This window comes from Maniola hyperantus, chromosome 23 (genome assembly GCF_902806685.2).
Source record: "Maniola hyperantus chromosome 23, iAphHyp1.2, whole genome shotgun sequence".
In the NCBI taxonomy this organism is placed as follows: domain Eukaryota; kingdom Metazoa; phylum Arthropoda; class Insecta; order Lepidoptera; family Nymphalidae; genus Maniola; species Maniola hyperantus.
Window position 1 is genome coordinate 1161746 of NC_048558.1, and position 12021 is coordinate 1173766.

The following is a 12021-nucleotide window of genomic DNA, read 5'->3' on the forward strand; positions in this document are numbered from 1 at the left end:
CAACACCGCGCCATCTGGGCGGGCGGACGGAAATAGCGCGGGGGAGGGGCGCGGCGCAGCTCAGTACAGCGGCGACGGTGGCGCCGTGAGCACGCTATGGCGTCCGTCGCCGCATGGCTGCCGTTCGCGCGCGCCGCTGCTATCGGCTGGGTGCCCATCGCCACGCACCCCCTGCCCCCGCCGCCCGTGCCCAAGGACAGGCGCCGCGCCGAGGACGAGAAGCTCCTCATCAACGTCTCCGGCCGCCGCTTCGAGACCTGGAGGAACACCCTCGAGAAGTACCCCGACTCCCTCCTCGGCTCCACGGAGCGAGAGTTCTTCTACGACGAGGACAGCCGGGAGTACTTCTTCGACCGAGACCCGGATATATTCCGGCACATCCTCAACTACTACAGAACGGGCAAGCTCCATTACCCCAAACACGAATGCTTGACGGGGTACGATGAGGAGCTCGCGTTCTTCGGGATATTGCCCGACGTTATCGGAGATTGTTGTTATGAAGACTACAGGGATAGGAAGCGTGAGAACGCGGAGAGGCTTATGGACGATAAACTCAGTGAAGCGGGGGACCAGAGTCTGCCCCAGCTGACGGACTTGCGGCAGAAGATGTGGCGGGCGTTCGAGAACCCCCACACTTCGACAGCCGCTCTAGTATTTTACTATGTGACTGGATTTTTCATCGCCGTGTCTGTGATGGCGAACGTCGTGGAGACGGTGCCTTGCGGGCACCGGCCCGGCAGAGCGGGCACGCTGCCCTGCGGAGAGAGATACAAAATTGTATTCTTTTGTTTGGACACTGCTTGCGTGATGATTTTCACGGCTGAGTATCTCTTGCGGCTGTTCGCAGCGCCGGACCGCTGCAAATTCGTGAGATCTGTCATGTCGATCATAGACGTTGTGGCGATCCTGCCGTACTACATCGGTTTGGGGATCACGGATAACGACGACGTGTCAGGCGCTTTCGTGACCTTAAGAGTGTTCAGAGTGTTCCGTATCTTTAAATTCTCGCGGCACTCGCAGGGCCTGCGAATCCTCGGGTACACGCTGAAGTCATGCGCCAGCGAGCTGGGCTTCCTGGTGTTCTCGCTGGCGATGGCCATCATCATCTTCGCCACGGTGATGTTCTACGCGGAGAAGAACGAGCAGGACACCAACTTCACTTCCATTCCAGCTGCCTTCTGGTACACCATCGTCACTATGACTACACTTGGGTGAGTATTGACTTTCTTCTTATACATAAGCATAAGCATATTTATCTATTGGCATAATAAAATGCCTGATTTTTGGAACATATCTGATTCTGTAATAAGGGAACGTTGTCCAAACTTAATATTACGATTGGAATTCCCCGTTAAAAAATTTATGGGACCTCATCAGGAACACTATGGGAAATAATCTAATTTGTAATTTAAAGGGAAACCATAAGTTTATCAACATTTTTTACTCCCAAAATTTGGGGTTGAACTGTGCTTTCATATTTATAATTTATCAAATGCTTACGATGATACAAAATATCGTGAGGAATCCTGCGTTTTCTTCGGCAATTCTAGGGTACGTATTTCTTTCTTCTGCGAGACGTTTGCATAAGTAGGGCAAGACTGGGTCAAGGGCAAAATTTTTATATTGACCTCTATAACCTACACTGGGACAGTACTCTACTTTCAAGCCTCATAATCATAATCATAATCATTTATTTATTTTGTTCAGACATGGTAGGTACATGTATATTATTTACATGGGGTCTTAAAAATTAGGTAATCAGTCACATATGCTGCCAAGCATGGCGTGCAAAATTAATTGAACCCTATTTGATCTATCCCTATTGATTTATAGAGCTTAATATTGCGGAAGTCAATGGTACCAATGGAACAGAAATCTTGCTACAATCCACCAGAGCCAAATAAATCGGTATTTTTTGGTATGATTCCCCTGAACCAAAAAACTGTACGAGTATGCAAAGTGTAGCATGCACCGTTCATCCTTCTGCAATGTCTGCATGCATGACTAGAATAGAAGAATAGAATAGAATAGAATAATGTTTATTCGAGGTATATAGGTGGTACATGGTGTAGGCAATATCGTCCTGTACAGCAATGCAACACCTCGAACAGGTAGGCCACTCAGCTTGTGTTGAGACGTCGGGCCCCTCAGACACAAACCTCTATAGCAAACATCTGAGGTACCAGACGCCCCAACGCTGATTTTCAGTGACCGCCTTTTATAGACTAGAAGCACTACCATCTCTAATCTCCACATAGATCCTCCAAAATACACGTTTTACTCCGAAACTGGAGCACCCTCCAGATATTGACTCTATAATGTTGCAAGTAGCAATTTTTTATCAAACCAATCCTTGATTGCGATCTAATGAGAATACAGATCTTTAACCGTAACCGTATCTCACCTGGTGATGCAGTTTAAAATGGACTTCCATGTGATATTGCCTGCCTTGACCTCTTCCTAATCGGTGGACCCAGGACTTCGGTCCCGGGCACGTACATGCAACTTTTCGGGGTTACGTGCGTTTCGCAATAAAGGCAATAAAGTTTATGATTTCTAAACAATTAAATGTCACTTACCTTAACAGTGAAGGAAAACATCATAAATCTGTACGCCTGAAGGTTTTCCATTGTGATCTTCTCAAAGGTATGTGAAGTCTAAAAACCTCCGCTTTCGCATGACGACAATCATGCCTAATAAAAAGCAATGATGAGGTCTAGGTTGGAGTGTGCTTGCCTCTAAAATCTATCTAGACTAGTTTCGAACCTATTCGGGGTCCTTTTTCACAGGGATTCATTCCCCACTCCCCGTGAAAAGGGACCCCGGATGGGTTCGAAACTAGTCGGGCTAACGTCGACTAAATACGTGAGTAAAGTCGATTTCGATTGTGCATCGCCGATTGCATACCTAAGGCGTTCACTCTCGCCTTAAAGGTATAGACCGTATAAAATGAGAACTCATTCGTCATTTTAACTCTATGTGTCAACTGTCATGTCAAAAGTACGGTTAACCTTTAAATAATGACTAAAATCACAGATATATACTTACACATATGCAACTAGCGTGCCCCCCTCAGTCCCTCTCGCTCAAGCAAAGGTACTTACTTCCTTGTGAAATGTTATTCCTTCAATTTACGTTCGCTTCAGCTATTGAACAAAAACAACAAAACAAATCAATTATTTCATTAAAAAACTTGAGTCAATATAACCTCACTTTACGTTGTTTGTCAAGATCTCACGTACAAATACATCCTGACAAAGAAAAAAAGTGGCCACGGTGATAAGGACAAGAATAATCATTTTGTCACATTCTAATTAGAGCTTAAATGCATTTAGCTATCTCGCTCTAACACTAGGAGTCACAATATGGCTACTTCAACAGGTATTTATTCTGAGACAAAAATGGTAGGTACTTTTGACATGACAGTTGTCACATAAAGTTAAAATGGCGAGTGAGATCTCATTTTGTACGCATTATATTTAGGTCGTAGGTAGCAGGAAACACGGAATCCAATCTGCAAAATGGGAACATTAACATTTGTGACGGTCGTATGGTCATAAAGCACAGAACTGACACCTGTCGGCGCCATTAAACATTTACGCGCGAAAATAGGTGTCATGGCGTCCAAGATTCCCGCCATTAAGGGCGTAAATGACATAAAGGTCGTACAGGGCTTAGGGGGTGAAATATTGATGCTTTATGTTTGCTTTAATTGCTTTTTCATTAGTGAATGTAAATGTTGGCATTCTTTTGATGCCCTTTTTTAATTACGCTAAAGCGTAATTCGTTAAAACGAAGGAGATTATTTATCCAATAGCTTATGCTCGCGACTTCGTCCGCGTGGACTACACAAATTTCAACCCCCTATTTCACCCCTTAGGGGTTGAATTTTCAAAAATCCTTTCTTAGCGGATGCCTACGTCATAATAGCTATCTGCATGCCAAATTTCAGCCCGATCCGTTCAGTAGTTTGAGCTGTGCGTTGATAGATCAATCAGTCAGTCAGTCACCTTTTCCTTTTCAACCGACTTCCAAAAAGGAGGTGGTTCTCAATTCAAAGGGCACATAAAGATCGTTAAAAGGCACTAAAGGGCTTAATACCATGAAATATTGATGCTGTAGGTATGAGCACTTATTGCGTGTTCATTTGCGAAAGCGTGTTAATTGAGTATTTGACTACATCAAAAATAAATTATTTCTCAGTGATTATTAAATAGAGGGTCTTCCAAAATACGTAAAATCCACGTCCTTTGTTAGTTTTAAGTGTAATAACCATTTTAAATTATCGATTAAACTAAATAAAAACATATTTTGAGATTTCATAGAATATCGCATACTAAGTGCGCGTTTTGACGTTTGATAAAAAGTTACTGATTTGACTAGTTGTCAAATACCGTATTCTTGTGAAGCGAGGAAAATTGCGATGTAACAATTTTATTTGCGCGTAAAATGGAATCGCTAGACTACGTTATGGTTGTTTCAACTTTTAGAGTGATCAACCCATCGCCGGCCCACTACTGAGCACGAGTCTCCTCTCATAATGAGAAGGGTTTTGGCCATAATTTACCATGCCGGCCAAGTCTGGATTGGAAGATTTCACACACCTTAGAGAACATTGTGAAAACTGTACTGAAATTGAGTCTTTCAGTGATTCAGTGATTTCAATCACTGAATACTGAATACAAATTAAACTTATTTCCAAGCAAAACGGCCTATATTGATTTCAATCAAAACGGTGTATAGTTTCAGTAAAGTTTCAGCAGCTTTGCTTAACTTTTTTGCTCCTCATGAAAAAGTTTTTTTTTAAACTTACAGACTAGCGCTTGGCTGCAATCAGACCTGGTGGCAAGTGATGATGCAGCCTAAGATCGAGCGCGCTTGCCTAGAAGATGGCTATTCACGTTTGTCTTGAAGGTACCCATAGTATAATTGGAGGGGAAAACTGATGCTGGAAGGATGTTCCAAATCTTAGCGGTTCGAATGCAATTACCATACAAATACACTATTTTGTTCGCCATCTCCTTAATAATTATAATAAACATGGATTTAGATTTTTAAAAATCCCGTGAGAATTCTTTGATTTTAGGGGATAAAAAGTAGCCTATGTCACCAGGTCTTTAACTATACCCATGCAAAAAATCAGGTCTATCTGTTGCTTCGTTGTGACGTGATTGAAGGACAAGCCAACAAACAAACACACTTTTGCATTTTATAATATGGGTATATATGGGTAGGGAAGTGATGATTGGCTTGTAAAATAGGTATAGATATATTTTTTTTAAAAAGAATATTAGCCATTTTAAATGACTAATATTCCATTTACCTCTCCAACTAAGCGTCAAGCTTGTGCTAGGAGTAGGTACGACAACAGTGCAACGGGCGGGGTTTAACCCGTCGACCTTTCGGTTTTCAGTCCACTCCTTTACCCGTTGAGCTATTGAGGCTTTGATATGTGAAATATTTGGGTTCGTTATTGATAAAATATTTGTTTAACAGAAAACGAACAAACGATTCCTGAAAATAATAACTGCTACACGTTACAAAATATAATATTCCGCACTTGTTTGTCTCGTTTACATTGATAGTTTTTATTTGATATTCAAGGTAGGCGATTGCGTAGGTAGCAAATTGGTATGTATTTTTAAAAATTGCCAATAAATCTTTCCTATTCGAATAATAGAATGACTACATCCATGTACCTATAGTATTTTTACCAATTACCTTGTTTTGATCCATTACTGTTTTTAGGGTATATCTGCAGAGAAAAATCGGCCAAGTGCGGGTCGGCCTCGCACATGTAGTGTTCCGTACCATTGTACAAAGAAACAACACTTTTTAATATTTTTTTTAATTTTTATGGCGACCACTTTTGTATTATTAATTGTGAAAATTTCAACTCTCTATACCTATTACGGTTCATGAGATAGGTACAGCCTGCTGTCAGACAGACGGATAACGGAGGCTTAGTAGTAAGTTCCCGTTGGCACCCTTCTGGTACGGAACCCTAAAAAAGTGACTACTCCCTCTTTGTTTTGTTCTATTTACTGAAGAAAAGCACGAAAATCCCCAATTTCAGGTTATGCAACATGTTTGTGCGTAGTTTCCTAGTTAGTAGGTCGCGATATTTGGGACACTAGCTCTGACAGACAGACCGACGCCTCTCCCCACCTTAACGACCCGAGTCTGACTTCCGAGACTTTGTAAACAGATACCAAACATAGTAAGGGAATCTGATAATATTGTTCATTGTTTTGACGAAGTTGCGAGCATAAGCTAGTAATTTATATTATTATTTTGAAAACGCCCTTAATATTAATTTTCATTCGTGCCAATTCGACTGCGAGCATTCTTGTTATATTTTTAAATTTCTGAAAAGAAATGCGCATTTTACTTTTATTACGTTTTTAAATAGGTATCACGCTAACCTTAACAACCCGTCATGTGCGAGTCGGACTCGCACACGAAGGATTCCGTAGGTACTAGCGTACGAGAAACAACGCTTTCCACAAATTTACAGTTTGAGGATTTTTTCCTTCACGTCTTGTGCTATTTTTTTATACTTTTTTTATAAAGAATATTAGCCATGTTAAATGACTAATATTCCTCTTTCCTCTCCAGCTAAGCGTAAAGCTTGTGCTAGGAGTAGGTACGACAATAGTGCAACGGGCGGGGTTTGAACCGTCGACCTTTCGGTTTTCAGTCCACCCCTTTACGCGTTGAGCTATTGAGGCTATAAAACTGTGCTACCTGCCTTAGAATTGCGATTCTAGGTCCACGGAAAGTACCTGTGGTTTTGATTCCCTTGACGGACACGATAGACATGCAGCGTCACAGCTTCTACGACAAACATACCGGCAAAGCCGTGCCGCCAAGCGAGGTAGCGTTCCGGTACGACGCCGTGTAGAAACCAAAGGGGTATGGGGTAATAAAAACTGCCATACCTCTTTTCAGGTTAGCCCGCATCCATCTTAGATTGCATCATCACTTACTACCAGGTGAGATTGCAGGCAAGGGCTAACTTGTATCTGAAGAAGTAAATAAATAAATAGACCCACAGATAAACAGGCCCATTGCCACTTCAGCTTGCTAATTTGTAAAAGATTATGTGAAAAAAGCTGTGATAGCCTAGTGGTTAGGACGCCCGCCTTCTAATCAGAGATCGGGGGTTCGATCCCGGACACGCACCTCTAACTTTTCGGAGTTATGTGCGTTTTAATTAATTAAATATCACTTGCTTTAACGGTGAAGGAAAACATCGTGTGGAAACCTGCATGCCTGAGTGTTCTCCATAATGTTTTCAAAGGTGTGTGAAGTCTACCAATCCGCACATGGCCAGCGTATTAGACTATGGCCAAAACCCTTCTCACTCTGAGAGGAGACCCGTGCTCTGTAGTGAGCAGTGGCGTGCAGCTCATAGAAGCATAAACGCACTGCTTACCCTCATTATAACCTGCCGTAAAATAAGTTCATACCTAAATGCATACCCTGGCTTGAACTCCTGTGCACGCCACTGGTAGTGAGCCGGTGATAGGTTGACCATGATGATGTGAATAAAAAAACTTTCTATTTCAATTTCTAAAATGACGCAGAGAGCAATAAGGCCCTAATCTTTAAAGGTTCAAAAAGGTATTACACTAGCGGCACGCTATGATGGCCGGTTTGACACATTACAATAGTGATGTGGAATGTCAATTTATTCTCGAACAAAAAACAATTAAGTTTTGTTTTTGTACCTGATTAAATAGGTTTAATAAAACAAAAATGTATATGTTTATTTAATTTATTTGAACGAACTGAATATTTGAACGAAAATGAATATACATACTTTATATGCACACAAGAAACATATGAATACAAAAGATACCGAAAAAGGTGCCACAAAAGGCCATAATTAATCAGATTCGTCCATACTACTATTTTCACTGTCGTCACTGCTATCATCACATACATTAATAATTATATGTTCGTTTTCTATAATATTATCTATTTTCACATCTCTTTCATAATCTTCCCTTATTAATTTAACAGTTCTATTCACAACCTTTTCCCAGTCTCCTTTAGTCACATGTTCACAAGCTTCTTCTAATAATTTTAGCATTTTTTTTGTGGTAAATGGGGGTTCTGTATTGTGTCTTGCAGCATATCCCTTAATTTGAGCCCACACCAACTCAATCGCATTATACTCACAATGGTAAGGCGGTAACCGTATAACTCTGTGCCCATGTTCTAATGCTATTTCGTCAATGACGTATCGGATCTTGGTTGGTTTGTTTTCTTTTAAAAGACGTACTAATTCCGCTTTTAACATATTCATGTTTGCATCTACGCCATTTTTACGAAGCCATGCGACGATATCAGCTTTCTTTTGGGATTGGGCAGGTGGCTTGTCAATTTGCATCGAGTGGTATGGGGCGTTGTCCATAATTATAATAGATGGTTCAGGGAGGCTACACAACATTGAGGTAAACCATTCAGTAAACTTTTCTCCATTCATGTCTTCATGATAGTCTCCAGTGGTTTTTGACGCAAAAGCCATGAGAGAACCTTCGACAAACCCGTTGATGGTTCCGGCGTGACAAATTATAAGTCGCGATCCTTTTCCTACAGGAACTTTGGAAGTAGATGCTGCTGTGTCATCGTTCCAAGAACGGCCTACAGTATGGTTAGCATTAAGCCATGTTTCATCCAAGAACACAACATTTTGCCAATTTTTGATTTCTTTCACTTGCCGTAAAAAAGTATACCTTGCCATCGCTATATCAAATCTTTCCATCAATATTTTGCGTTTGTTACATTTTTTGTATCGAAATCCAATGGTCTTCAAAATCTTCGTTAAAGAACTTTCCCCACCGAAGAATAATCCAGCTTCCTTCAGTGAATGCACCAACTTTTTTCTTGTTGGATACTCCTTCTGTAAATAGTAGCCGTAAACATGTCTTCGGATAGCATCGGCATCAAAGCTATCGATGCCTACGACTGGTTTTGCTCGTTTTCTCTTTTTTGGTGTGTGAAGTTTATTTTCTTCTGTGCCAGTCTCGCCATATTTTTTTTTAGTTATCCGTCTAACAGTTCGTTGTCCAATATTAAGCGCATCAGCTACGCGTTCAACCACTGACGTTATAGGTAAAATTGGCCCTCCATTTTGAGCTTCACGATCGAAATAGTTACGAAGGCGTATTAGGAACTCACGTGTCTGACTATTTAGAACAGTTCTCTGCGTACGTTCGGTCATATCGACGAAATCCACAACAAAGGGCTTGAACAGAGTCCAAATTAACGAGCAAGGGTCAACAGTAATGCAGTATCAATATTTGAAATCCAAAGCCAGGTCAAAACTATATCACAATCGCATTGCACTGACAGTTTATACTTTTCGAAGCAACGTCAATTCGAAACTGCTTTGTTTTGCATTGAGCATTGACGCGAGTTTGCCGGAGGTAGTAGTTGTGCTAGCCAGCGATCCTATGTGACGATCGTATTAGATTCCATTTTTAAAAATTTATTGATATTTTTTTGCGATTTCAGAGGTTTGTCCACATAGTGAAAATTGTTCATATTCACAAGTACATTCACCCCTTAAATGGTGCAAACTGATTTTTCTACACTTGTATACATTTAAGAAATCAATTTAATAAATAAATTTTGAGTCCTAAACCTAAAACTACATTCGATAAAATTTATGAATCTCTGCACATCACTATCGTCAATAAAGTAATACAATTATTTCCTTCAAAGTCGTTATCAATTAATACGGAACTTCATGAGCGGACAAACGTCAAACCGGCCATCATAGCGTGCCGCTAGTTTAGTAATATTCAAAGTACAGCTGATCTTTGGCTATTCAAGAGTTTGTAAAGTAATGTTAGTACTTTTGGAGTTCGAGAGATTTCTATCCGACTTTTTCTTTGTATTCCGCGGGTACAATTTAATAAAACCCTTTTCTCCTTTCGCGGATAATGGTCCCTCGATCGGACTTTGATATATTTTTTGAATACGAGTAGGTACCTATATCATTTTGGCGGCCTCCCTGGCGCAGTGGTAAGTGCTGTGGTCTTACAAGCTGGAGGTCCCGGGTTCGATTCCCGACAGGGGAAAATTGGAATTATATCATTTCAAAATTTTCTCTGACCTGGTCTGGTGGGAGGCGTTGGCCGTGGCTAGTTACCACTTACCACCCTTTTTAGGTTTCCGTACCTCAAAAGGAAAAACGGAACCCTTATAGGATCATTTTGTTCTGTCTGTATGTTTGTCTGTCGGTCTGTCAAGACACCTACAGGATACTTCCCGTTGACCTAGAATCATGAAATTTGGCAGGAAAGTAGGTCTTATAGCAGACATTTGGGGAAAAATCTGAAAACCGTGAATTTGTGATTATATCACACAAAAAAGATTAAATTGTGGTCATGAACTAATAATTAGTATTTTCGATTTTCGAAGTAAGGTAACTATATCAAGTGGGGTATCATATAAAAGGCACATGTGCATTCTAAAACAGATTTTTATAACTATGCATCATAGTTTTTAAATTATCATGTATAATGTCGTAAAAATACGACTGCAGTACGGAACCCTCGCTGCGCGAGCCTGACTCGCATTTTTAGTAGAGATAGCGAGCAAACGAGTAGGCACCCTACCGTTCTGGTACGATACCGTGTAGAAACCAAAGGCATGGGTTTAAAAATTGCCATAATCCTCCCAGGTTAGCACGCTTCCATCATCACTTACCACCAGTGGCGTGCAGCTCATAGAAGCATAAACGCACTGCTTACCCTCATTGTAAGAAATCAATGCTTACTTTTTCATTATAACCTGCCGTAAAACAAGTTCATACCTAAATGCATACCCTGGCTTGAACTCCTGTGCACGCCACTGCTTACCACCTGGTGAAATTGCAGTCAAGGGCTAACTAGTATCTGAATAAAAAAATAAGGGTTCCTTTTGAGGTACGGAACCCTAAAAACGCCGATTACGGCTTCGTCTTGGTACATAATTAGAGGTAGTTTAGAGGTAATCTGCTAACTACCCCGCGGCACTCCGTCATAATACTTAACACTGTTATCTCAGGCTTGAGACCCTAAGGCCTAGATACTTAGTATTGCGAGGCCGACGTCTTAAACTCTAGACTATCATCGCCATCACCTAATGGACTAACTGCCGTACTCAGAGTCGCTTAATCGTTACTTAAGGCATTAATTAGTATGTATAAGAAATGTCTTAACTAACGATTAAGCGACTCTGAGTGCGGCTGTTAGTGTCTGTGTGGGCCAGACCTTTCGTTATAAAAATTCCGAAGAAAATATAAAAAAAATTTATTCTTGGACAAAAGGTTTTATACGTCTTTATAAATGTACAAGAAACCGGCTTTACTCACGTATTTAGTCTTTGTTACCTGTTATCTGCCAAAGTGGTTCGTTCTTCATAGTCGCTGATCCTTCCTCCTTGTGTTGGGGACAAAGCGCAGAGAAACTTTTAGCTTTTATAAAATCACGAAGGTCTAGCCCTCACGGTCTCTCTCTCTCTCTCTATATAATGCTTTATTTCACACTAGCTGATGAGGTTTTTCAAAAATCCCGTGGGAACTCTTTGATTTTTCGGGATAAAAAGTAGCCTATGTCACTCTCCAGGTCTTTAACTATATCTGTGCAAAAAAATCACGTCAATCCGTCGCTCCGTTGCGACGTGATTGAAGGACAAACCAGCAAACCAACAAGCCAATAAACCAACAAACAAGCACACTTTCGCATTTATAATAAGGGTAAGTACTGATAATCTGGTCAAATAATAACCGGCTTGCTTCGCTTATCTTTAGTAGTTTTCTTTCTGCCGTACTCAGTGTCGCTTAATCGTTACTTAAGTTTAGTTAAAACGAGACAAAGCTATATCTCTCACGTAAATCTGTCTCGTTTTAACTCAATCTTAAGTAACAATTTGCGACTCTGAGTACGGCTGTTTGTCACTCAAGTGTAACAAGTAGGTCACACCACGCGATGTCTTTAACTTGAAATAACTTTATATTGCACG

At 40.8% G+C, this 12021-nt stretch overlaps 1 protein-coding gene across 5 annotated transcripts in view; it reads left to right on the forward strand.

Moving 5' to 3' along the window:
* Positions 1-64: 64 nt before the first annotated feature.
* The window catches only part of Shal (Potassium voltage-gated channel protein Shal), a 72908-nt gene continuing 60951 nt past the window's right edge, over positions 65-12021 (forward strand). For all 5 annotated transcript variants that reach the window (XM_069506714.1, XM_069506715.1, XM_069506716.1 and 2 more), the window contains exon 1: positions 65-1211. In XM_069506714.1, the coding sequence (XP_069362815.1) occupies positions 97-1211 (1115 nt within the window). In that variant the 5' untranslated portion in view covers positions 65-96. The remainder of the gene's footprint in view (positions 1212-12021) is intronic.